Source organism: Anomalospiza imberbis, chromosome 1 (assembly GCF_031753505.1).
Source record: "Anomalospiza imberbis isolate Cuckoo-Finch-1a 21T00152 chromosome 1, ASM3175350v1, whole genome shotgun sequence".
Classification (NCBI taxonomy): Eukaryota; Metazoa; Chordata; class Aves; order Passeriformes; family Viduidae; genus Anomalospiza; species Anomalospiza imberbis.
In genome coordinates this window covers 90,938,934-90,966,858 of record NC_089681.1, presented here as the reverse complement: position 1 = coordinate 90,966,858, position 27,925 = coordinate 90,938,934, and the positions used below count along the sequence as shown (strand labels likewise).

General features: G+C 40.3%; 1 protein-coding gene and 1 long non-coding RNA gene across 11 annotated transcripts in view; both read right to left on the bottom strand.

Annotated features, from left to right (window-relative positions):
- Nucleotides 1-325: 325 nt before the first annotated feature.
- The window catches only part of RNF144B (ring finger protein 144B), an 89,082-nt gene continuing 61,482 nt past the window's right edge, over nt 326-27,925 (bottom strand). For 9 of the 10 annotated variants that reach the window (XM_068199933.1, XM_068199905.1, XM_068199942.1 and 6 more), the window contains 6 exons: nt 16,368-16,472; nt 8,618-8,678; nt 3,786-3,990; nt 2,478-2,622; nt 663-752; nt 326-468 (listed from right to left, as the gene is read on the bottom strand). In XM_068199933.1, coding sequence (XP_068056034.1) covers nt 328-468; nt 663-752; nt 2,478-2,622; nt 3,786-3,990; nt 8,618-8,678; nt 16,368-16,472 — 747 coding nt within the window. In that variant the 3' untranslated portion in view covers nt 326-327. The remainder of the gene's footprint in view (nt 469-662; nt 753-2,477; nt 2,623-3,785; nt 3,991-8,617; nt 8,679-16,367; nt 16,473-27,925) is intronic. The other variant, XM_068199962.1, reaches the window with a different exon arrangement.
- LOC137479481 (uncharacterized) lies at nt 22,427-26,216 on the bottom strand. Its single transcript, XR_011002281.1, has 2 exons — nt 25,873-26,216; nt 22,427-23,927 (listed from the first exon to the last, which is right to left on the bottom strand). It is a non-coding gene; the product is annotated as an uncharacterized lncRNA (long non-coding RNA).

Sequence of the window (27,925 nt, the reverse complement as noted above, 5' to 3'; positions counted from 1 at the left end):
AGACAGAGTAATGCGGCAGGATCAGGTCATGTGCAGCTGATGGAAAATGGGAATGTTCTATCAGTCTTGAACGGTAGATCATATTAGGGTATGAAGTACTGAATGGTGTCCTGTTTTCCTCTTCAGGAAGCAAAAACCAACATTGCATGTACTACACAATAATCTGGACTTGTTAGTGATAGAGTAGCCTGTAAAGAATAGGCACTTATCCCAAGAACTGGCAAAAAAAAGGGAGCATTATTTGGTAGGTATGGCACCAAAACACAACCATTGTGCTTTCTCACATAGATATGCTGTACAGATGGAGACTCAAAAAGACACAGAGTTTTAGGTTGTCGGCAGGCTGGGTTTTTTCTTTTTGCTCCGGCAAGATTTGCAAATGCAACAGATGATGCATGGAGATGCCACAAGCAGCAAGGGGGAAGTCACCAATGCTATGATACCTAGTCCAACGAGGATCCCCACAACCTGAAAGACAAGGTGGTGAAAAACACATATTTAGATAGCATGGAAAAAAAATGCATGTGCATGCATAAACCTAGTATAGGTCACAAAAAAAAAAAAAAAAAAAAGAAAATAGTCATCTTGGTTCTTCTCTGAAGGCTAAAATCTCTTTGCTTCATACATGCATGAGAGCTCTGCCCAGCTGGCTAGGAACACACCTGTGTTCTGTTCCACATCACTGAAGCCCGTGAGTGGCCCAGCTTGTTTCTGCAAGGGCCTCTGTCGTAATGTCGTAAGAAGATATCATTCTGAAAAACAAAAGGAGAAGCTTAAGAGCAAGTTACAGAACTGCAGGGAGAAGTTCAAGACCACAGCAGAAACACAACCTTCCTGGCACTGCTTTGAAATTGCCAGCTGCCAGCAGACAAGTTCACCTGTCTTCTAAATAATTACCTGGAGTAACTTCTTGCAGTTTCAGAAATTGGCATATGTTTGGCACCTGAGCTGTCATACAGCATCTTTCCTCCTCCACTTTTAAAAAGCATAAGCACATGAGTTTCACCTAATTGCACAAGTACTTGGTCTATAATTTGGTGATGATAAAGGGAACTGAAAACAACAGGCATTTCTGAAAACTAGCAATGTGAGGGATCATCTTCCTGAAGTATTTTACCTTCTGTTCTCCTGCTGTACCTACTTCACAGTAGTTCTCTTCTTAGACGTAACAGGAAAATACAAAAAGTACAAAAATCCTGTTTCATTTCTCTTTTACCATTAATACTTATTAACCTACCCATTCTTTTCTTCAGACTCATGCCCTGCATTACTCTCCCGAAACCACTGTGCTGTAACCTGATGCTGCTTCCCCTTTCATTTTTCAGCTCTGCTCTCTAGCTTTGCAGGTATTACCTTCATCTATGCCTGGAGCTCCTGTAACCCCCACACATTCAGAAAAACTACATTTGAATCACACAGCTACAGTTTGTTTCTCTCTTTCTCCCTCTGAACTGACAAAAACTCGATAAGGGCATGTCTGCAGAGTCTGCAAGAATGTGACACTCTTCTGGTTCAGCACAGAGTTAAGCAATCACTGTGTACTGCATGTACTCTGAGGCAAGCCCTAAGACTCATGTTGAAAAAGCACATTCACCCACACAGAAAGGGGACATAACACTAAGGGAAACCTGTTTAGCATGCTAAGTAAAGGATGAAGACTGAGGAAGTCTCGTTTGCTGGCTATGGAGTACAAAAAAAGACAAGAAAAGCTAGGCAGCACATAACATTTTATTTCAAGTGCTGGTAAAGTCCTTTTCACACTCCCACAGTTGCTACTGGTGACTGTGCCAAAAGGGCAAGCTGCCATATATACAAGTGCATTACTTCCAGGACTCTTCATGCTGCTAGGATACTTGAAGTCCACACAAGTTGAGACTGGTTTGCAACCTTCGAGAAATAACTAGCAACATGCACTTCACAATCCATGTTCATGATCCAACATTTTTATCTTCAAGCCTAACAGCCAATCATTCTCTTCAGCAAACACACCACTAGAGATGGACTAGTAAAGGAGACCTAGTCCTCCCTAGCAGGGAGCCCTTAAGCCACCATACCATGGAACAACCCCCTTCACCCAGTTCCATATCATTTTTAGACACCATTTTGTGTCCTTTCCTGTTGAAACAGGTGGAAGACATCTATTTCCCTTACTCTCAACCAAACTGTTTTTAGGAAGAGGGAATCAGAGTAAGGTACTGCTGGAACAAACCTCCAGAAAGCAACGTTAGTCCCATTTCCCTCAAAGAACTAACATGGGACCCACAGACATGGCCATAACCCTTTATGGAAGAAATAAAAAACTATATTGATATAAATAAAAGGACTGGGTGAAAGAAGAGAAAGCAACTGAGTCAGAAGCTGAATTGAGCCAAGAAATTCGCTAGGATAGCAATGAACTAACAAAGAGCTTGCGCAGGGCCTCAGACTAACCCTAACCCCATTATTCTTTATCCTGGTGTTTTTTCTGCAGCACTTACATCCAAGTTCTGTAGACAGTACCAGCAAAACGTGTGCTTGCAGTTCTTGCACATCATCTGAGCACAGCCCTCATTTCGCTCAATATAAATCCGACAAACTGGGCACTGCTTAATTGGTGCCTCTGTCTCTGCTCCAATAAGGAATCTAGAAAAGTAAGGAAACATTAAAGTGAGATGTGAACAAAATTGTTGGTATTCAGGTCCACTGCCTGATTTGCATTGTGCTTATTTTTCAGAGCATCTAATGTTGTTGTCCTAAGTGTCCTCAGTGTGAGAAGCTTCTTATATTCAGTACAATACACTGAAACATACTCACTACTAGGTGTAAGACTATTAATATCACATAAAAGTGAAAATCCCTTGCCTTGCTCCTTTATGCTATGTAAAACCAGCACTCACTACACCCACAATTAATCACCTATAGCAAGCATTAAAACTTAGAACTTTGTTACAGAGACCTTGCACAATTCATTTAACAGGACTGGATTATGCAACTCATAATCCTTGTCTGAATCCTCCTTGTCTCAATAAAATGGGCTTAAACTCCACCACAGCCAGAGATCACACCTAGAGAAGAAAAATCATAGCAAGAGCTTTTTGGCAACTCCTATTCCATGGAGTCTCTAGCAAGTAGAATGCTCTAGGTTTGAAGTTTTTCATTTATTGAAAAAAAAATGATAGAAAACTTTGAAAACATGACTCAACATAACATGATTCTGAAAACAAAGATGGATAGCCAAAGATATGAGATAATTTAAACACAGAAGTCTCTCATCTATAGATTAATGACTTTTACAACCTGATCTGCAGGTTGTTTGCACTTAAGGAAAATTAGCATAAATCAGGCTTCTCACTCCAAGTGAAATTTACACTGTGTAGGAGTTAAGGTTTTTCTATGCAGAGATTCTATAAATATTAAGCAGGGGTGATTTCTTAATCACAGTATAAGCAAAATTTGGATCTTGCAATATCGGTATATTGGATGTTTTGTATGGGCACAGGTCATAATTCTAGCATGTGAACAAAGCCTTTAGGCAGATTTAAAGTCCTGGAGGGCTTCACCTTTTAGAAGTGTCAATTGCAACCCAAGCTTGACAAATACACAGATAATATTAAATATTTAAAAATAAAATGTATCATTTAAAGTAATATTTAGACTGGAATTGTATTTAGGAAACACCAGGACAGAGAGACAGTCTCTGAGCTGAATCTGTGGACCTAGAAGGAAGTTGCTCCATGAACCCGATGTGAGGCCCTGTGATGAAAAGAACCAAAAGACGGCACGGCCGTCGTGGATTCCCATCTTACCCCTGCTCAGTCGGCACTGGAGTCGTTTGGTTTTCCTGGCACAGGTGCTGCCCGTGCCACGGCTCCTTGCAGGAGGAGCAGAAGGTCAGGTGGCAGGTGGGGCACTCCACTGGCACCGGTGCTCCCGACTCACTCAGAGCGATGTGGCACACTGTTTGGCAGTCGGCTGTGGGGCACCATGTTCTCTGGGGGTCCAAGTGGACTTCTGAAATGCAACAGAGAGAGAAATAAAACTCTTTATACAGTCCCCCCCTTGTTCCATATGTCTTTGTGACATATGTCTAGGTATACAACACCCAGTTCTGCACAAGGGTGTGGAAGCCAAAGCGCTCCACACCCACGCCCATGGGCATTTGGGCCTTCTCTTCTTTAGGCAGGTCTGCATTTGTGCCCTGCTAAGCGGTTGTACTGAAAGCATTGCAACAATAGAAATACACTACACAGAATGTGCTCCTTGACTTTTTATAGGGACCTGCTTTTTATAACTGCTGCTTGCTGAGAAGCATGTGTCTTTTGTAACACTAGGCCACTCCATGTCTTTGACACATGCAAACCATGCAGTAACTTCTATATAAACAGCAGAAGGACTGAATTAAATTAATGTCATGTCACTTTCCATGCCTTATTTATTCTTCTCTATCTATAAACTGCAGTTAATATTCACTGTATCATATTATTACTATTTGTCTGGTATTAGATCATTACAGGAGTCAAGATTCAGGGTGTAGACACTGAGTTACAGTCATCACCACAAGGCAGAGAATGATAAATGCTGATCCTCTCTCTCACTTCCCAATCTTTATTCAAGGAATTTGCAACAAAAGCCCAGCTGGGACATATTCACTGTTGCTCATTTTCTACTCAATTCCACGAGATGCAACTGAACACTCACACCCTGCAGAGCCTCCCCAGAAAAGGGCTGTCATGCCTGCAGGAGCTACCTTGCCCCTCTTCCTTCTCTGGTACCATCACTGAAAATAAATAGATGGAGGGGATGTCTCTGAAGTCATTATAAATACTGACTGTGAGATGGCAAAAGCCATTACAAGGTACCTCCAGCAGATAAAATTAGTTGTCCCACTTGAAACAAAAAGCTGCACAAGGACCTCGTATATATGTTCTCTGGCAAATTTTACTGAAAGCATATATGGATGTTCATCTTCTCTGCTGGCTGAAGGACACACAGGTACACAGTGCTCTGACTTCGGGTAATTTCTGAGTCTGTGTCAGAGTGCTCCAACAGATGTAGAGAATTTCTATTTCCATGCAGAGGTTGTCACCTACAATTTAGGCAGTGACAGCAAAACACCTGTATCATCTACCTTCAGCCATTTCATGGATCTAGTTGCATTCTTTTCTCTGTCTTGCACACACATTCTTTACCTCCCAAAACAAACATTTTGCTTTCTACTGAATGAAAGCAAAAACAAATTAGTTCTCAGCTTCATTAGTAGGGAGAAAAGAGCCACAGCAAATCAAGTAACTTTTCATATTTACATACTTTTAAAAGGTAAGGTCCTGACTGAGAAATTTTAATTTCTCAATGTTCCTTTGGTGTCTCTTAAAAGAAACTCTGAATTGTGTAAGACTATGGCCTAGTACTTGCTATTGAATTTAATCCTTCACACAATAGGTTCTGCATATTTTCTGTTGAAAATTCAGCTCTGGAAAACTAAATTCCCCTATCCTGTGTTTGGGTGAAAGACAGAATGTCTGGTTTTGACATCACTGGGAGGAAGGGAGTTGGGTTGTAAATCTGTTTTTTATGAATTTGTTGCAGCAAGATGTAATGCAAGAGATGAAAGTCCCTCCTCTCCTACTTCCTCCATTTTACAAAGAACCTACAGATGGTGTTTTGCAATCCATGCTGTCTCATACGTTTGGTTTACCATGGAGTAAAAGCGAAACCAGAAAAAACTAAAAAGGCACAGCCAAAAAAGGGAAAGAGGTTATCATCCTGCTCTGGCAAGTTGCTCCATCTCTTGGTTAGGGCCATTTCTCTTCCAAACCTTTCCCCTGTTTCCCTGCAGCCAGTTCAGTCACAGTTCCCTCCACTCTCAGGAGTAAAAGTCTTTCCAAACAGTGCCAGTTTTGGGCAGGGATCTGGCCAGTTTTCATAAAAAATGCAAGCCAGCAGGTGAGATGTGGGTGGCAGACAGGGGGAATGCAGCACCCTGAAGAATAAAATTTCTGGCTCAGAAGAGGTACTCACTGGAAGGATAAGACTATGGCTGTATTTCACAGAAACCTCCATTTAAAACGGACTGCTTTTGAGTCAGGCATAAAATGGAGATTCTCTTCATCTACCACTCAGCCGACTGCGTAACTGTCCCAGAAACAAACATAATGCATGTGCCCTAACCACTTACCATTCCTGTGTTTCTTTATTTCTGTTGATTACATCAAGCCCATCCTAAATAGACATAGAGCAATTCCTGTTTTTCTAATAAATATGCTTCACAGAAGCTCTGTGGCTTAGCCCTGACTGGATGCAGAGAAGTTACAGATATGCAAAAAAATCTTGTTTTTAAAAACACATTTGAATTTTAAGAACACAAAACTCACAAGAGAATAGCGTATTATCAGTGCATCTATTATTAAATTTAACAATTGTCTATAAATACACCATTCTATACCAATTACTTCTCACTATGTTTTCACACAATATTATTGGCCCATTAAAAAAAAGAAAGCAATGAAAATGAGAAGAAATATATTCTATTAACATAGAAGATGGGGGATGGGGGAAATAGCTGTTGGATGTATAAGTCCTTCTTGGGGTGTTTCAAATTTTCCTCAAAATTCATCTCACAATAGAAAATGTCTGGAAGGGCTCTACCAATCACTTGAAGATCAGGAAGGAGTCTCTGGACAGATTCTGGGTCAGAATTCATCCACAGCAGATGCCATCAGTGAGGTTTATTGTTAATTCAAGAACAAGAGTGTCAGACCAGGGCAGGCAGGCTTTGCCAGGTAAGGCTCAGGTCTGAGAATGGAGCTCCTGGCCAGCAGAAGCCAATAAGCCAAGTCCCACTGACGAGTGCAGAAAGGTCAGCCTTGGGGACAGCACTAAAGCCAGGATAGGCAAAAGGTCTTGGCTAAGGCTGGGATTAGTGCTGGGTGTCCAGGTCAGAGCTTTACCTAGCAGGAATCGTTGTTCCCAGACATCAGTAAGCTGGATTTATTGCTGGGGCCAAAAGGCAAGGCAAAAGGGCTAAGGGCTATGTCTAAGTCTGCTGCTTGGACACCAGTTTTATCATAAAGGAGCAAGGACAGATCTTAGAATCATAATGAAGAGAGATAGCAGAGGTGGAAGAGGATTTGTCAGACTTAGGCAAGAAAGAAAAGGAAAGGAGGTTTAAAAAATAGACAAGTTTCGGACTTCTCTGTGTGGGAGGCAGGAAACAAAAAAAAAAGTAACAGTGAGATGGGCAAAAGATCATGAGTTCAGCTTTGGCTAGTTATAGAGGAAGAGCTACCAGGAAATCAATCATTTCAGAGGCTTCAGTTAAAAAAGGTTTTACATAAAACAGATTAATGTATTGCAAGAAAGTCTCTTTTTCTTAACCCTTTAATATGGTGATTTAACAAGCTCTGATTTCCATTGTCTAGGACTGTAGACAAGCCACTTAGCTTATGAACTGGAGAGACTTCGTAAGAAATTGTACGAATAAACAAGAAAGTGGTAAAACAGAAGAAAGAAATAAAAAATATAAGACAGGTTTAGGATTTTTTTTCTTTTGACCTGAGTGCCTGAAAATCATATCTACAATCTGCACTTGCCCATAAACTCTGGGGCATTTTTGAGTATTTTGCAGTTTTTCTACCTTGTAGTCATTCACAAGGATTCATGTCAAATGAGATTCTGTAAAAACCTATATATTCTTCTACCTGACCAACTTTTCAAGTGCATCACTCTGCTTAATTTTTATAGACCTCTGCATTGCCTTACACAATCCACTGCATCTAAGCAGGCATACAGAGCAAGAATATAAATACAGTCTTTCAAGGAAAGTTTGAGAACAGGCAGAATGGGGCAGTGTCTCAGACACACCACTCTGCATGCTACCATGCACTGAGTTCTTTGAAAAACACTGCACCTTCCAGCTGAAACTTTCAAACAGTATTTAAAACCAGGAATGGGATCTCATCTTTCTGACTAGCAAGTTTATTCTTCAGCCTTGTCAAGGAACCATCTCTTGATGCAGAAGAGTGACCTCTGGGCATAGGAAAGCTTGGCCTCAGTGAGACTTTCAGTTTTAAACTTCTTTACAAAGTAGGCCTTCCTAAGGAAATAGTGGATCTACTATTCCTTGGGCAATAAAACTACTAGATGAACACACATGAGGCTTCTACATAAGCAAATCTATTTTGCAGAGATGCTTGCAGAAATTCACACTGCATTTCAGAATATGTGTCCCCCAGAAGCTCTGATGACCCCTTTGGATGTGTAAAAGGACTGTGTGCCCTGGCCAGCATCAGCCTCTAGCACCTCGACAAGTTCTACCAGTACAACCAGCTCAAGGACCCAAGATGAACATGCCATCGGAAGAACAACAGAGCCCCAGGCACACAGGCTGAGAGTGTTGCCCACAAGCTTGAGAAGTCTGGTAATTCATTAAGATGCTGCTTTTTTGATTCTGCAAAACAGAGAATTTCAAATTTGTCTGTGGAACACAGTCAGACCTAGTGACTGCTCTTAAACTATTTCAAAGCAAAGACATCTTCTCTGTCTCTTCCTTAACTCACTCAACAGGCTCTGTCTCTGCCATATATAACAGTGCTGCTTCCACTGACAAAAGAGAATGTAATAGAAACAAAAAGCTTCACACCTCGTTCAAACTTCAACCTCTTGTATAACTCAAACTGGTCAACAGGAACCAAACAGGCAATCTGAAATGAGAAATACACAAAATAAGCATTAGAAATATAAACTTTAAAAAAGTTAATAGGCACTATATTCTACACACCTGCTGTCCTGAGCTGGCTTTCAAATTCACCTTTTTGTTCCTGCTTGCTTTCAGTACCATGTTCTTCCATATCCTGACTTCTCCAAAACTTAAAAAAGTAGTTCTTAACCTCCCCTATTTCAGCCACACAACCCAGTAGTTCAACCCATGTCTTTCTTACCATGCACACAAAACCCTTCTCTGTCAATTCCCTATTTACTTCAGGCTTCCCAGTTTTATTTCATGCTGGTTTAGTGTAACAAAGGGTGACGTTGCCAGCCCTGGAGATTGCAGCATGCTGTTCATGCACAAGAATACAACTCAAATGAATGGTTCTTCATTCATGTCTCCCAGTGTTAATGGCAGGGGCCACTTAGCTCTCGGGAACTGAAAGCCAGTCTGGTTTCCATTTTTGATTCATTTCATGCGGCTTGGGCCAAGACAGCTAATGCCATTGCTGTTGGAATTTGCCTTAGACACAGAGCAGCCTATTGGGAACCCGACTGAAGTTAACAAATTTAATTGGTATAGACAAGCAGGCTTTGCTGATACATTTTGCACATTACCGTAATTAAACTAGCAGCCTAAAAGGCTAAATGCTCTAATTCCAATTAACAGTCTACCTAAGAAGACCAAGTGCCCTATTTAAAACTAATAAGCAAACCTGCATACAGGGTATGGAGGGGTTTAAAGAAACTTCATAGGCACTTCAGGAGTCACATGTTTGCTAGATTCAGAATGTGGGACTGTTCTCTTTATCTGATCCATTTGTAATATTGTACCAGCACTGGAAATATTTTTCTCTTTTACTGAAAATAAACCTAGACTAATATAAGACCTGGGACCTGATCATTTGAAGCACTGTGAGATAGTGTAGAACTGACAGCTTCAAAGTGACAGGCTTTCAAATCTCATATCCAGTATCCTACCACAGTCCTTCAGATTATTGTAAAGGGCAAAATTTGCCCTCAGTGAAGTGGACACTGGCCCTTGCTGTCCTCCTCAGTTACGGGGTATAGCACTCATGAGAGTAAATATAATGACAAAAATCCAATATATATTCAATATCATGCTGTCAATACATTCTCTTTCATAGATGGGAAAAAAACTGTATTATAAAATACAAAATTGCTTTATTAATATCTCAAATCAATTGGACTTGATTGCACACAACTGTATTTTGTAGCAGATGCTTGGATCATTTGTTTAACCTAAGCCAGAGGAATACAAAAATGAATCCAAATTATGTCAAGATTTAATAATTTAAAGATTCATATGGCTGTAATTAATTAATATTTAAGATTATTATGACCGTAAGACACGGAGATTTTTCTGGGAAACTCTTCAGCTGTTCATCAGAAGTCAGATGAAACAGTCTTGGAAAACACAAAAAAAACCCCTAAATCAAATGGGTAAAAAGAATGAAGTTTAGCAATTTCAGCAATGACATATCATTTCAGTTTTGCCCTCTCCTCCCCAGGGCAGCTTCACATATAAATAGTTTGGAAAGTGAAAAGTCATCTGCATTTCTCTAGCTGGGTGAGCACGGGCAACTACTTTAAATTTGCCTTCATTACAAGTAATTAGAAGAGTGAGCGTCAATGCTGTAAGAGTCACTTGAGTGAATTGTTTAGTTGGCCAAGGTCCTTCTGTACTTGCTTTTACTTCTAACAAACAGTTTTTTCAAAAGCAGTTCTACTGAGCCCAGAATTTCCCATGTATTAAAAATCAGCCTTTTTGATTACAGTGGGAGCAGAGTTATGCATCTTAATGCAGGTCTCAACAGGAAGCAGAGGCAATGCTGAAAGCTTCCTATTCTCCTGGGGAAAACTTGAGCTTACCATGCCAGCTTTCCCCTCTGGCTTAACTCAGCTCCACTCTTTTTCCTACATATCCTCTTCATAGCTCAGCTTCCCCTTCCCTGCGTGCAGCCCATCACCTGTGCCACTGACTCCCACAGGCTTGGAAACACCAGGTCCTGAGGGCACCTGCACACGGGTCAGCCTGAGAGGTGCTGAGCCAAAGCCTCTCACAGAATTAGAATCTTCAGGCACGAGGAAAACAATGCACAAATTCCTGCTGCTTGAATTCAGTGCCACATGAAAGCTGTATGTGCAAACTTAATTGAAAAAAAAAAAAAACCAACAAAACAAACATTAATATCAGGTCCCTATGAAAAACCAGAAAATCCTTTCCTCAGGGAACTTTTAATCTCATTTATACCTAATCAAGAAGGATAGTGGTAAGTACAATAAGGGGATTAGGTGTTTATCTCCTACTTCTTGGCATCAGTCTAAATGTACATTTCCAGACAATTTCTCAAGCCCCACCTGGGTGTCTGTCCATCCCATACACCTCCTCTCCTGCACAATCACTCATGTCTCTGGGCTGGTCGGGGTATGGAAATCTGGGGAGGCAGCAAACCAGCAACCCAGCAGATACCAAAGAGCCAAAAGAGGAAGACCATGAGCATACCAGAAAGCAGGCTTTTCTTATTCTATGCTGTGAAATTATTCAATGTAGGAAGAAATGCAGAAATGCTAGAGGACAGTGTGGTGAACTTTTTTTCTTTTTTTTTTTTATTTAATACTGGGGGTTTTAATAAAAAAAATACAGTCAAAAATACAGTCAAAACTGCCCTCTCCTGAAAATATCTTGATTTGATACTTATCAGGCTGTTAGGAGTTGAAATAAGTTTTCTGATTTCCTATACTCTGAAAGCAATATCTGCAGTTAAAATACTCTTTCTACACAGCACAAGAACACACAAGAGCTATTGCTAAGAACAGCAGCATTCACCTGAAGTAAAAATATTGATGGACAAAAGCAAAATTTTGAAGGCCTAGTACCACAAAGGGCTCCAGCTGGATCCTTGTCAAGCATCCAAAAAGATCATGTCATGAAATGTGTCACAATAACCTGGGTCCCTGCTACTACATGAGAAAAAAGAGCAAAGAAAGAAAATTGAAAGAGTTCAAAATAATTTGGTTATTTTGCAGCAAACTTTCCCAGGCAGTGTAGTAACCAGGACCCAAGGAAGAACAACTCCCCTGTTTTTAAACACTGGCTACCACAGTGGAAAGGGAAAATCACTACTCCACCTATTCTTGGACTTTCAAGAGAGATGCAAGAGGCAATCAAGCAAATTGAATAGATCTTACTTCCTTTCACACCCATATGAATCAAACCTTGATAATGCCAAGGGAGGGAAGTTCAGCAGGACAAAAGCTTATCCCTTTCTCACTTCAGCAGACAGGTGGCAAGGGCAGATCCCACACTGGCAGGGTGGCAATGCCCACCTCTGCCAAAGCCCCACTCACAGAGACAGTGTCTTCTTTTGCAAGCAGTGTAAAACGGTTCCAACAGGGGCTCTGGCTTGCTTTTGAAAGGGGTATGGGAGCTCAGTCTCTATGCTGTTAGAAATTACACCCACAACATTCTTTGTCAAGCTACCATGCTCACCAGAGTCATAATGAAATACTAAATTATTCATGTTCTCCATTAAAGAGCTCTTCTCTTATTTAGCAACAAATAAAAACAAAATTAAGGCTCTCTCACTTGCTCCCCTAGGTTTTATTTAAAAACAAGTAAATAAGAAGAACAAAAATTTTTATTTTGACCCTGAATAAGACCAGTCAGCCTGCAACATTTTCTCACATTCCTTCTCACTTTACCATTTCAATCTCTTCTGCAGCAAAACGTAAACCAATTTTGACATTAAAAATAAAACTGATATTTTAGACCGAGTCCCAGTAGAATTTTGTGTTTGGCTACATATGGAATATAACACAATTAAGAATTCTAAGATCAGGGTTACTGTCCTATTTCAGCATGGCTTTACAGAGTGCTGACAACCCTCTGTCAGGTTAGCACTGGTGTGGATCACAGATTCACACAGACAGAGGGATAATGAGCAGAACCTGCACTGCATGCAAAGGAGTAGTTCTGGACAAACTTAAGAACCCAAATCAGTGCCTCCGTTACCGACTGTTGCACAGTTTTAATCCAAATCAGATTATGTATACATGGATCACTTCATCGATGTTATAAACCTTAGAACAATACAGGAATCAGAAATAGCAAAGCACAATTCCCTAAATATTATCCAAGTGAGTATTACAGTAGAAGTCCCTGTATGCAGTGGAGATTTACCCTGATTCATAGCCAAGCGAAATAATTTCAAAGCATGATAAATTACCCCTTATTTAGATTAGGGATATTAACTGGTCCAATTAAATCAATGAAGCAAGTTCCCAAGAGAGACAGAAACATCCTAGACAGAAGTCTACGTGTTTAAAGAGAACTGTATTAACATAAGATGTTCCTTCTACCGTCTGCTTCCAGGAAGGAATCCAAGTAATCTGTTTATTGTGCCACTGGAGCTTGAAAGGGCAAACATTTTGTTTAACAAGATTGCTTTTGAACTTCCCCTGTTTTGGGTAACCAGCTATTTGAAAAAAAGTCTGTAGCCAAAACCATTGCCTTACCACCACCACCCCTCATTTACTTCTGCTACAAGACAGCTATACTACAAGCAGCTGCTATCTAGATGTAACAGGTATCTAGATGTGACCTAGGATTGCACTTGATTTCAAGCACTTCAGTGGAACAGTTCCTTCTGTTTGAATGCACTATTTGTCAAAACAAAAAACCTACTGGGAAATAAACCAGTTTCAACTAGATTTTATTGAAGGAAAAAGAAAGCCAAGCCAGAGGGGTTTCAGAAAACATATTTTCAAAGTACTGAAAAGTACAATTTTCTAATTCAAATGACTTCTCACTTTATGCATTTTAAGAACAAAAAACCTGGAACATTATTTTCTGAGGTCTAGAGGGACCTCAGAAAGTAAAACCTTCATTCCCAACATCTCCTATACTCTATGAATAAGCAGTTTATTCCTCAAGCACGAATGAACTATTCAACTGTTCTAGAGAAACACATTCCTACTATTCACACTTGCTCATTTCTTCATGAGACATACAAGAAGAAATTCTATTCTGTGTTTAAATTGTTAACCAGAGTTTTTCCCTCCCTCCATTCCCCAAAAGCAACTGAAGAAGAACACAAATCAGAAGCAAGGCAAGAGCTTTGAAAAGGCTCTAGTAATTTAGGACCAAAACAGACAAACTCTTCATAATTTTACTGAGAAAATAAACAGGACTTAATTCTGATTTGTCCAAACGAAGACAAACAGGTCACTGGAAAGCACTGAAGGAATGTTACACACCTTGAATAAGAACCTTGAGAGGGAGAAGAGGAACTTTCATAGCTATACTGTGTTCATAGCTATACTGTGTTATATATACTTATAAGTTTTGTTACTACTTGTTCAGTTTCCTTATTGAAGAAAGCTCAAGCCAAAATGCACTGAAGTCAATGAAAAGGCTTTCCTTCACTTCAAATTATGTCTAAAATAATCATCTTTATCTCCCTTGTGCAGGCTACAGCAAAAGGCGTTTCAAAAAACAGGACAAAACAACTGCTTTAGCTAACATAAAGAGATGCATTTAGCCCAAAGTATAAGACCCAATTTAGCAACATGTCCATGACAAAGACAGTTTGAACTGCTATTTTTTCTCCAAATTGTAATAGTATCTGATGAACAGCAGTCACAGCATAGTCTGAAATGAACAAGACATGAAAAATACACCTTTTCAAAACACTGATGCCATCTTAGAGGAGATAAAAAGGACCTTTTATTTTTGTTTCTCCCCACAGTACATGCAACATGTCATTCCTCATAACATGGTCCTGGTGAGGAACCCTGTCCCGACAGAAGCCAGAGACAAAAAATCCAGACCCCCCCCAGAGGTGAGAAGCCTCCTACTTTTACACCAGGCGTTTGAGAGTGTAAGGAATAAACTGTAACTCTAAACAGTACTTCCATGCCAAACAATAGCCCTAGTTAAGCACATTCTGTATCATCTGGTAAGGTTTTTTAAGAAATAGCTTTAAAAGGCCACATTTTCACAAGGAACAGTCTTTATTTATAGGGGGGAAAAAAAGGAATAGAGTGTTCATACAGAAATCTGTAGTTTACATACTGTTCTTTTAGAATGTGAATGGAGTCAGTCTAGTCTTTCTTACTGTTTTTCTGTTTGTTTTTTTTTTTTTTTCCTTAAAGAAGTAGATACTTGGTAAAATACATAAGTAGTAATTTTAACCAGGTTGGGGATTTGTTTGCTATTCAAGCAGAAGGCTTGTGTTTCAAGAACATTGCCAAAAGGGAGTGTCAGAACATTCAGTCATCCATGGGACACAAATGCACATTTGGGCTGTTTAGTCATTCTGCTGTTAGGCCAAAAAACACCCAAGGATTAGGCCGGTGGTCCATTATTAAATACCCCCGGAGTGTCCTTTACTAAGGGGAAATACATCTTTCTTAATTCCTGTAGCACTATAACCCTGGTTGAACAGAGCAGAATTCTACCTGTCATTTGGCAATTTTCCTTTAAAAATAGATTTTCAGTAAAGGCTAGATGCCTTCAATCTGGTGCAATGGGTTGAAGGACATTGCTACATCCTCTCTGTATCTTTGCAGAAAGAGGAGAAAGGGAAACAGCTGGGTACTTTTCACAATAGCTGGATTCAGCCAAATAAAAGGCTCCACTATATGCCTGCACACCATAACAAACATAGCTGAAAGTCCCATGACCTGATTTAACTAAACATAACATTTCAAATGTATGCTAGAGAGCAGATCCAGAATTTTTTCTGGAGAAAAAGTCATTTTTGGTATCAGGAATCACACTGTCACTGATGGCATTTGAACAGGATTATATACTTCTGCCACAGTTATGGTATCTGTGTGCACAGGGCGCAAGAGAATCCAGAAGACAAACTTCTCGTCTTCAGTTCAAGGATGGAGATCTAATTCTCCTTCATTTTATTCCTCAAATGCTGAGAGAATGCACGAAACCAATCAAAATTCCTTAGCCATCTTATTTTTTTCTGTTTGGTTGGGGGTTTTTTTGGTCCTACTTGTATTCTCAGGCCCAGCAGGGACATTCCTGCCTCACAAAGCAGGCAAGCAAGCATCCCTTGGGTGTATCCCAAGAGAAGCCTTCCGTATCTCTTAAGACCTACTTCTACCCGCTGTTGTGCAGGTGCCTTTCTTTCCGTATAATTATACAGCCCTGCATGATTATATTGGACTGCCAATTGGTTGTTGCAGCCCAAGATCAACATACACAAGGAAATTCTGGCCTTGCATACCATAAATCCAAGTTCTTGCTCTTAAGAAAGATGCAAGAATTACAGTGTTTGCAGTCAAATCAAATCTGATTGAACTGACAGTCCAATGGAGGCTCAGCAATTCTGGTATTCTGGTTAAGTCACCTGCATGGGTAATTCAGAGGCTGTCCAGATGCCAAAGGAACTTCTCCCCCAAGGCATAGAGGGAGGGAAAAAGTAGCAAAACCCTTGAAAAACATCTGTTTGTTTCTATCACCTCTTGTCAGTCAGGCCTCCTGCCAAAAGCTCATTAAAGGTGATTAAAAGGAGGAAAAATTGTGTAATTATATTTATTATTCTACAGCTAAAGAAATTTGGGGGATATACACTAAAAAAGAAAAAAAAAAGAGAGAGAGAGAGAGAGAGAGAAAAAGAAAGAAGTATGAGAATTATAGATACCTCTGCTTCTTGTAGGGTTCCATGGTTCAAGCATACCACGTCTGGACATGTGATAGGGGAACCACAACCTTCTTGAATTGCCAGCTCCGTGTACTGTTTTAGACACTAGAAACAAGCAAAGCAAAGAAAAAAAAAAAGTTATAGCCCACATGTTGGTAACAGCCAGATGTCAGAGATGCTGTGCAGTTCCCACCTTCCCCACCTTAAATGGCTGTCCTGAAGCTCCAGCACACAGCAAACATCAATTACTATAAGTGTGAATTCTACAAGTCATTATATCGGAACGAATGCAACAAAGAACAATTAATTATGCATGACTTCATCTGCCAAGCACTGCATTTACCTAAGTCAGCAAGTCAGACCTTTCAGCCCTAAAACCCCTATGCTCTGCTAAACTGGGATTGGAGGATTTGGCAGGGGTGAGCATCTTTTATCCTAATTAAACAGGCTTTGTGCTTTGTGCCTTTGTTTTTCCTCCTGTGTTCTTAATTCAGACTCTCAGCCAACAGTCACCATTGTAGGAGAACTCATTTACAAGAAAGACACTGTTCTCAGCTGCACAAAAGAGGAAAGGGGTTTAGCACCTGGTTGAGAGGTTGTAATCTGCCCTAGAAGATGTGCAGCTACCAGTTTTTCCTCCCCCTCAACCCCACCTGCCACATAGATCAAATAATTTCCATAATTTATCACAATTTATCATAAGCCTCTACTCTATCGAAAGTCTATTTCCAGCATGGAGGCCACTTTATGAATGTTTCAAAATTGTTCCATTACAAAAACAGCAGGCTTCCCCTCTAAGTTCAAAAAAACCCTCTATTCTCCTCACACTTTATCTGGCATGCAAGTTTCAAATATATTCAACTTGTCTTTATAACATATATTATAGAGTCTTCAGTAAAATCACGGCACAAAACTCATGTAACGGACCAAAGAACAGTGCTTGAACTGTTCCTCCAAACTGTACAGATAAGTAAGAAAGATCACTTCTATAAAACAAAACAACAATCTCCTCAAAATAATGGCAAAGCATACAATAAATTGCAAGTCACCATTAACAGAACAACGAAGTACGGACTTCTGACAGATTTTGGTATCAGCTTGCATAGTTTACTGTAAATGAAAATAAACATATGTTATGAAAAGTAGGACTAATGTAGGTTTTTTTTTCCCTACAGTTTTATGTTTCATGCCCACATTACAAACCTCCTCCCCAATTCTGCTGATTTCTTCCTTATTGCCTCATCAATTTTCAAGAAATATGTCAAAGTGAAATTGGTTTTGAGACTTCTCTCCATCAACTTTTGGAAGAGGCACTGAGTTCAAAAGCTAATAGATGAGTGATGGGGAAATCACAGCCCTTCTGCATATGGCAGCCTTAGACTCTTCAAAAAACATTGGTTTATTATTTATAGGCATGTAACATTCAAGTCTGTGTTAGTCTATTCTGAGAAGGCCTTGCATATCGTGCTCTGATTAAAGAAATTTCATCATTTGTATTTTTTTATTGGAAAACTGATTCCCTCTAAACCGTCAGGATAATTAGGACTCTTACAAATGGAAATGAGATTTCCTTATTATTCTGTCTGTCTCCCTACTGAAATCTCCACATCCACATTTTGCTTAATTCTGATGAGCTATAGAGATACTAGCTCAAGCAAGTAGAATCATCTTAACTTAGTAGCATTTTAAATTAACTTACTTTTGAATTGTAAATATTTGAAGTGTATTCTCTTAGAAGAACATTGGGATATAACCTAACTGGTAAGCTTTAAATGTGTATCTCATTAAGGACTAATGTATTCAGATCCAGCACGCACCCCTATAAGAAAGCAGCAGAGCAGGTTGTAAGGAAATGATGGTGCAAGTAGTACGTGGGAGGCAAAGGAGATACTCACAGGTGAAAAGCAAAAAATAAACTGTGTCAGTCACTGAAGGCAGTATTAGCTCCCTAGGGATTATCAGCCCAGATATAATCAGGAGTTATTCTTTTATTATTTCAACAGCAGACTCAGTGCCCTCTCCCATCTTCTCACCCACTCCTCCCAAAGGCATCCACGCACAGTGCTTTTACAAAGTCAGTTTACTCACGGGATCAAACCACCCCCTGCCACAGCAGCTCCCTCACAGAGCAGTGAGGGGTAAACAGAAGCAGGTATGGAACCACAGTGGTGCCTGGCAGTGGACTCCTGGTGACACTGGAGCTGCCAGGGCCATGCCCACATCTGCCACAATGGTCTGGGCAGTGGCAGCAGGCAACATAGGGAAAGCCCAAAAAAAGCATACCTAGAGCCCAGGGTGGCTCCCAGTGCCATTACTGATGCAGATGGAGGCTGTGGGTGACCTTGTCCTGCAGCTCCGTATTCATTAAGCACTGAGCATTACCCACATGCTTCAACACGTATCACACGAGAAATGGGGCAAGTACTCACTCCCTACACAGATCTTCTCCCTGTTTTGTACCTGTACACAGCCCCCTCCACAAATAATGTAAACAGAAAATTCTGTCCTCAGAGTCCCTTCTCCAAGGCCTGCACATGCTGCAGTGTGTTGAGTGCACTTCTTAGATAGGTGGGCAGAACCTTCTTACATCTCACTTTATCTCCCCATGGGAGACCTGATTGCTTTCTGGATCAGGTCTCAGGGCAGCATTTGGTGAAGGGCAAATGTTTCCTTCCCGCCAAAGCATTTAGGTTGCTTTAATTCCTCAGCAAGCATGAGAGAGCAACCTTTTACTTTTGCTAAGATCCTGGCTTCTGTCTCCTCTGCAGTGCCGCCTGATACTTAGTGATTTGTTTTGACAGCATGGTACAGTGGATTTGTATTCTGGGGGCAGCTCAGGTCAGGTGGTTACAGAGGGAGGACAAAGCCTGCGAAGTTACTGCAGGCCCAGCAGCAGCCCAGAGGCTTGTTCTTAATTTAGACTCTCAGGACAGGAGCTCAGAGCGCTGACAATTACGCTTCCGTACAAGGATGGGCATGAAGATCTTAAGGAGCTTCGATCCACAGTATAGATTTTGCAATAATTTTCCATATGCAGTATCTAAGTCATTAGGGGTACCAAGCCAAGAGAACAGAGGTTTCTGAGGATTGCTAATGATCTGGATTCTTATTCTCTTCTAACCCACTGCTTGGTTGTAGGTGAACGTAAGTGGGCAACCAAGCCTTCTGTGGTTCTTTTAGAGGTTGCTGTATTTTCAGTTTGGAGAGATTTTGTAATTGGGCTGTGCAGTGCAGTGCCATGGCTCTTCAAGTATTTCCCAGAAAATCTCCCTGTTAAATAATTTTCATATCTATGATATGAAATCTTTGGTCTTGACTTTCTGTGCTTGGAGAAGGTGCTTTGGGTGCAATACAAGAAGGGCTTAAAGTTGCTGGGAAACTCAAAGGAAGCATTTAATATTTATTGCTCAAGGATTAGGATTTTTACCAAAGTATGTACATGAATGAAGATGTGAATTTCTTGTTCCCTCTTAGCACCAAAGAAGAAACACTGGAAAATCACTGAAATTTTAAAATATGCCTCCACTTTGCAAAGACACTGTTTTCAAAGGGGTTTTACCATTATTTACAGCTCAGCAATTAATTCAGCTGCTTACTTGGGAAGTGGCAACTAAGAGTATCTGAAAAGATGCAAGCCAAAAATATGATGAAAAGATGTTTCCATGTCTGTATAATGAATCACGACTGACCTTCTCAGCAGTGTGTCCTCCCACACTTTAGAGAATACATTATTACAGACATAAAATGGCAAGATTTTTTGTGCATTTTGTCTACAAAAATCAGCAGTGTCTCAGGAAAACTGCATATACTACATATGCTACTTAATTGCTCTTCAAAGTGAAGGGAAATTCAAGATGCTCTGCCTTCTGTCATACAAAGCATTGTCTGAAAAGGTCTTAATTCTGACATCCTAGAAATCATGAGATCTCAACACCCTGAGCTACACTCTCCCACCAATTTCCTGAAGTGCAGTGACTTCTGAGCATGGAGAGCAGTCAGTAGCTGGAGCGGCCTCAACACAGGATGACATTAATGCCATCCTCTTATTTTTCATGGCCAGAGCCAGCAAAGTTTCCATGAATCTGTCATGCAGCCAAGGCAGAATGGTTGAGACAACAAACTAAAAATCAACCAAGGTCTTGCTGAACAGGTTAGAATCCTGCTGACAACAGATCACACATTGGAAGTTTGATTCCATTATGTTCACCCCTCAAATACAAAGCAGACACCAACACAAGTAATTTTAAATCCCATACCACCAAGTGTGCTCAAATCAGTTAACTCAGATTTTCCTCACTGAGCAACTATATCACGTACATATCTGTGTTTTGGGAAACATAATAAAATCCTGAGGGATTCAAGCAAGAGAGATCAATTCAAGTGTGATAAAATAATTCCACTAGTAAAACTCCGTACACCTAACAGAATGTTTTGTTGCTGATTAGCTTTGCAAAGCATATACTGCTCCTGCTGGACTACTGACAACTTCAGTCAAGAGGACTACAAGTATTTTTTTTCTCTGCCTGAGATTCATAACATAAAATGACTTTTTTTGTTTTCAATAATTTGCTGTCTAAGCGTTTTGGGGCAAGATTTTTTCCTCTTATGCTGGTTTTGTCTTTCAGGCCATCACCTTCCTCTGTTTAATAAGATCAATATCCAATATCCAGTTACTTGCCTCACAAAATGCTACTCATGAGTATCTAGGAAGTTAAGGCCTATAAAGTACCTGGATCAAATTATCATGCAACATATATGCATTTCTTTTTCTTTTTATCTTGCAAGACTTGTAGGAAAGATTATGATTTAGGCAAATTCTTACAAATTTCCCAAGTACATATTCCCCTCCAGGAGCTAGGGGTTTGTTGAAAGAGTACATTGAAACATTACAGAGTAATCTTTAAAAATACACTGAAAAGCCTAATCAGGGAATGCACAAACTAGTAATGTAAAAGATTCCTTCTTCAATAATAAACACAAGTGTTTTCTATGGTCAGCTTTGAGCCTAAGAAAGAAAATTCTGTTCAGACTATTCATAGATTTTTCATTTCAACACTTCCACATGCTGCTCTAACGTCAACTTTTTTTTCCCCAAAGTATATTGTACAGAGGCTATTTTTAATGTACTTACCAAGAAAAAGATGTCTGTTTGGTTATGTATTTACTCTGCAAAGGGATCATAACAGTTCTGCATTTTAACATAAAAATGAGTTCAAAGTGTAACTTCAGTGTTAGGTTGCTAGGTAATGATGTGACAAAGGCACTATATCCCTTTCACTGTGAAATCCAAAGTTTCTGTTCAAATCCACTTTCAGACAATTTATGTATCAAAGACAAAAGATGGATCTCAATCATTCCCACATACTGCTTTTCAAGTACCTGGACATGTTCCATTGCCTTGCTCCTCTCCAACCTGCCTGCAGCTGTTCAGCTCCCAAAATGCAGCCTCATTAGTTTGGATACAGAAGCATAAAAGAAACCCCATATGTAATATGACAAAACTGAACAGGTATCTTTATTAATATACATGGAGGGTAGGCTAGAAAGAAAAAAGAAACAGAAAACACTGGCTTATTTTCCTGTCAAATGTCACCGATACTGCTGCCAGCCACTGTGTAGCAGTTGGTACAGGATAAGCATGGGTATTTGTCTTTAATTCAGTTATTGAAAGGTGAAGAACAGATCTACAGTATTTCCCAGACAGTACTAGTCCATGATCTATATTACATGTGAAAATGCACAAAACGATTGAAGGCATCTTGCCAAAACAAGGTCTTTCCTCCCAACATGTAACTTGAAGACAATTTCCATTTAAAAAAAAAAAAAAAAAAAAGAATAAAAACTCAGGTCTTCCTCTTAAAATCCACAGGAATTATTTACAATGTTAAATCTTCCGGAGATGATCTCAATACTGTTTGTTTAGGGTTCAGGTTTTGTTTAGCCTAGGCTTTTTTACAAACTCCAGGTTTGGGGGCAGGGCATGGAAATACTGTACATGGAGAGAACACAACTTTTCAGTTGACATTCCAGAGTGTCTCATGATTCAGAACAGATGAACAGATAGACATTCAGTTTTTATTTTAGTTCTGGGCCATGGTTATGTACTTTTTATTCAGTAAGACACAACATTCCTTTATTTCTTATACTTTATAAATGTTACCTGTTCTTTAGTGCGTACACAATCTAGTATTACTAATTTTGGTGAGACAGTTCACGTCAAAACTCTAAATTTAACCACCTTGATCTACCCAGTATCTAATCAAACATGTACTAAGATAAATACACCCCCTAGACAGTACTTACAGTGTTTATGGCAGATTTATATAATGTCTATTAATACATTCATCATTGCCGTGACATCTGCACTTGCACACATTCAATCACCAAAATGGATCAGTCACTTTCAATGTGTGGTACTCAAACTCCTCAAGTATCTCTCAGAAAGTCTTAAAACTAGATGAAACAAGGGTATTGGCAATTAGCTTGGAGGCACTTGCACTTCACTTGGAAAAAAAAGTGAGGCTCTTCCAATTTAAGTTTTTGGACAAAAATAGAAATCTCTTAATTTGCTACAAATAATCTTATGATAGGCACAGTTTAAAGTGAGAAACAAAATTCCAATGAAATATGCATATTGCCCAATCTCTATTTTAACTGCTAAGGACCAGATACAGTGATAAATGAATGGATAGAAGAGCAAATGGATAGAAGATCAGGCCACATAAGAGCCTTATCAAGAAAGATGCTTGAAAAAAAGTGAAAAAATGCCCCTGTAGCTTCAAAGAACATACAGTCAGTTCATGGCTCAGTATGAGGGAAGGAGTAACATCACTAACAAGAATTTAATTTTGTCATGACCAAGTGAAAACACCAAGCAAATATGACAATGGACCAAAACATAATTGCCTCCTCTTATTCCACAGGCCTGTTTTTTATGGGATCCTTCAAATGTACCTGAGAAATATATCGTCATCAGCATCGTCTCAAAATATCTACCAGTGATGCTAAATTCTGCTCAGAAATACAGCCTGAAACCAATTTACTCATGGCCCAAAACATCCTGGCAGCCTTTCATAAAAAGTAGGAAAGGTTCCTGGTAATTGTTGCCATGAAGTGGTACCACAAAACAGAAAAGGACCAGAGAACAGGAACAGAGAAACTCATCCTTCACAAAACTGAACCAGTTGCAAATATAATTTCTCTTGCCAAAAATCGTGTCAGGCCAAACCCGGTCTTACCAACAGCTACAAAACAGACACGAGCATGAGGCTTATGTCAGAGTCTAGCTCAGTTATTGTGGCACTTCAAGGCATTGACAACTTACTTCACATCAATTTCTTCATTGGTTAAATGGAGATAACACCCATTGCATCAATGCAATAGTGTCATTAAAACATCAGTTCCCTCTTCCTCCCATCTTCCCTTGGCCATCATCCAGAGGCTGCCAACTCTACTGACTTCAGAAACATGCAGTCCCTCTTCCTGAATTGTAGTATCTCTCAAAAGTTAATGGGTACATCTGTACTCTTTTGGTAACCCAAATCTGCCTTTGGTGTTACTCTGCAGTGAAATACATGCAAGAAGTTCTTAAACGATCTAAATTACTACAGAAGTGCTCTGTGTTCGGTGCCAATGTTACCAGGTGTAAGAATTCTCTTTTTCAAAACTTGAAAAAAAATTATTCTGAAACATTTCAAATGTCGAGCTGGGAAAAAAAGAATCCCAAATGTCAACACTTCCAAATGGAGAACAACCTGAGATGAGCTTTATATAAAGTAAGTGGGGCATTGCAGCACAAGGTATATTTAGGAAGAGGAGAAGGTAGTGAGTGTTCTGGTGCAGTTGTGAGAAGGTGTCTCATAGGATGAGGAGAAAAAGAGAACAAACCCCTTCTTGAAAATGAGGACAAAGAAATAGAAGTGATAGTAAAACACAGTGTTGGCTAGATGATGGCAAATATTCCCTTACTCTGAAGTTTTAATAAGTATTATTTCAGTGGGTTATCGATACACAGTTGTTTCACTTTGCAGGTATCCCATTCTTTTTGCCATCTGCCTTCTCCTTGTCCTTGATCTACTTGGTCTACTCTCTGCTCTCAGACTCTTCTGCTTATGTTTTTCCATTTTCCCAGCGCTCCCCTCCATAAACAATCTGAAACTTCGCAGCACTAAGGGCCAAATGTCACTATTCAGCCACCCAAAGGAGGCAGGACAATGCACAGCTGTTCTTGAAAAGATTAAGGAAAGCAGAGGAGCCTTAGAGCATCCTGTTGATGAAGTACCAACAGAGAAACTCTTACTTCTCTAAGAGTTTCTTCTTCTCCCCTAGTAAAAGCAGCTGTCAGCAGCCTCTTTCCAAGGCTGAAGGCCCCTCAGGGCCCAGGCAGGTGGCTACCCATGGCACCATACCACCCACAGCAGCAAAGGAGCCTTTGGAGCTCATGCCTAGCCCTAGCCTTGCTGTCATACATAGCTACCGCAGATAATCTTGTTCTCCAATTGCCTTTGGAACACCGCCTCCTTGTAGAAGCACAAGTGAGCACAGAAGCTACCGGGGCTTGCATGCTGACTACTTCTTCTCCTAAGGCTGCATGAAGTTTAATCTAATTTGGACTGCATTGTGTGCACCAAAATTATAAACAGGTAGATCACCATGGTATTTGTTTTGCACATTTTGTAACCCAGTTGCTTCACACACTTCTCAGAAGTACAAGACTCAACAAAGAATTTGCTTAGGAAAAAAAAAAAAAAGGGTGAATCATGCTAGTTCTGCATAAACCTGTGCCAACAACACAGAATAAAATACTTGGAAGTATCTTCTGTTTTCAGTTTGTTACACATCTTTGACATCTCAAATTCTGTGTCAGTAAATAACACACAAGACAGATGGACATAAGCTGCTGCTTGACATAAATAGCAACAATCCCATTTATTGCTCACCTGGCTCTCATTGGGGGCCTGAAATGCTTAAGAGGAGGGAAGAAAAGAGGAAAGACAAAACCAGAAAGAATTCGTGTGCAGGGAAAAGAAGTTGCTGGGTTTTTTACTGACCCCTAAGACCACATTTCTGCAACAGCAGCGCACTGGTTCCCTCCTGTCACCACTGGCACCATCCCACCTGCTAGACCTCTCCTCCACAACTGCTTACAGGCTACAGACTCACACCGAGTCTTTCACAGGGCCCTTGGCATTTCCAGTGTTACTGCTAGTCCCACACTCCTCTCTAGGGCTTCCAAAGGGTAGGGTGAGCTGTGCCAGACACCAGGGCAATTCTACCCAGAAGATGCGAGATGCACATGATTACACCACTCACTGTCTCTCCCTGCTGCTTTCCCAGTTTCAGTCATGTTTTGAAAAGGCAGGAGTCTCCTAGATGCACACTTTCAGGACTGTCTAATGAGCACCAAAGCCTGGGCAACACCCAGCGTGATGTGCAAAGGCAAAGTGGAGGGGGGGTGGCCTGTCCATTCCTGGCACGGCCCCACCAGAGCACTCCTGAGTCTTACCTGAGTGAGGCACTGCAAGAGCTCTCTGGGCAAAGAAGGAAGGAAAAGAGCAAACATTTAGAAACTTTTATTAGAAATAAGTATAATATTCAAAGTATTATTCTGTAAGTGAATCAATCAAGACGTAATTAATATTAGTTTGCTTTGGACTCAGATACACTAAAGTGCACTAAATTACTGTATTTTTTAATGGTGTATAATGGTCCACACTATAATGGTGTGGACAGACACAGTGTATAATTATTTCACATGCATATGTGAGCACCATGACCACCGCAGGGGCAAAAACCTGAGTAGTTGCACATCCAAGGAAGAGAAAATTGCAACAAAAGGTAAATGTAAGGGCCTGCTAATAAGAAGGACATCACCCCCCCCCCCCCCCCCCCAAATATACAAGGATGAGTGGGAAGTCAAGGAACAAGATGAGCAGTATCAGGAACAGATAAGACTCCCCTCCCCTTTCAGGAAAAGGACAAGTAAAGGTGACAAAGGGAGCATAAAATAGTGCAGCTTGAGCAGTACAGATATTGCTGAATATCCATATGTAAAAGTGTGCACCACAGCATGGCATTCTGCAGAGGTTTTAGAGATACAGGAAATGAACTGAATAAAGTAAAGTTCAGACCTCTGAAACTTTCACAGATAAAACATATCTCACATCCCTTCCCAACCCTCTTCAGGGATCAGTCTTTCATTCAAAACTAATCTAAATCCAACACAATGAAACCAAGTCATTAGGTACACTACAGCCATTTCCAAACTCTTGGGATGTGTAAATGTGTGCTTTATCTCACACTGCAGTGGAATCTTATGCCAAGTGCAACACATGTTGAAAAATACAAGGCTAATGCCTCTTCAAACCTGGCTGAGCTACCAAGTAAGATGGCAAGTATGTTCTGCAAGCCATCTGTTTTTTCTGCTGAGAACAGAGAAAGTAAAAATGTTTACAGTTATTTGAAAAACTCCTGCCCTACTAGCAACATTCCACCAAAATGCAAACATACACATCCTAAAGCACAGTTTATTCCTTTGGCTAGAACTCAGCTTTTATGGGGTATTTTGTTTATTGCAAGAGTTTCTAGGCTGAAAAAAAATAGTTGTATACAATTCTAAGTAATTTGAATGCCTTGGTTTCACAGGCTACAAATGGAAAGGAAATATAATCTCACCTCCACAGATATCTAAGTAGTAACAATTTCCAGTTATTTCCACAGACATAAATACTGTGAAAAACAATCATCATTGCAGCATCACCATTACAGTTAGGAAGAAAAAAAAATGAAGACTTCACATGTAACAGAACAAATAATTAACAAAATTTTCACCTTATTGGAGCAGAACCTATTATGTCTGTGTCAAGCCCTTTTCTATTTCAGGTTTAATACCACTCCTGGATCTAGAAAATTACCCTGAGTGACAGAAGGATAAGCTATACAAGCTGAGAGCATTGCTCACTGAAAAACTGCAAAATTGATTGGTGCTCAACCCCATAGCTCACAGTGGATATTCTTACCCCAAAATCTTTCTTAAGTGTAGTGTGAAGGTATCTAAATGCCCTGGCATGGGTGAGAGAAAATTTAGGGTATGGCACGCCAGTAGAGGTGCTGCAGGCTGTGTCCCAAGCAATCTGCCATGCAAGTCCCAGCACACCATGTGAAGCTACTCCTGACAATACTTTTTGGAGGCTGCCCAAAAGTGCAACTCATATGGCCTCCCAGAAATTGCTCTGGCTTCGAGACAGAGAGCCATGCAGCCAGGTTAAAAGTTTCCAGAGTCCTTTTTGTTACAGGATGCAAGATCTACATGCCTGGGCATGCATCAGCCCAGACACATCCATCGGGAGGACGTTGGGACACAAGCAACAGTCAGACAAACGCTGGATTTGGGAGCACAAACACAACTGAGACATATTATGCCCAATGAAATAAATAGAGCGTGTCTAAAGGCTTCTCCCAGCTACATTCAGGCTCACTCATGGCTGGCTCTTGGTTCAAAGTCAGCGAAGTTTGCGCAGATGCCAAACAACTGTGAATGCACCCTCCATGTCACTGTC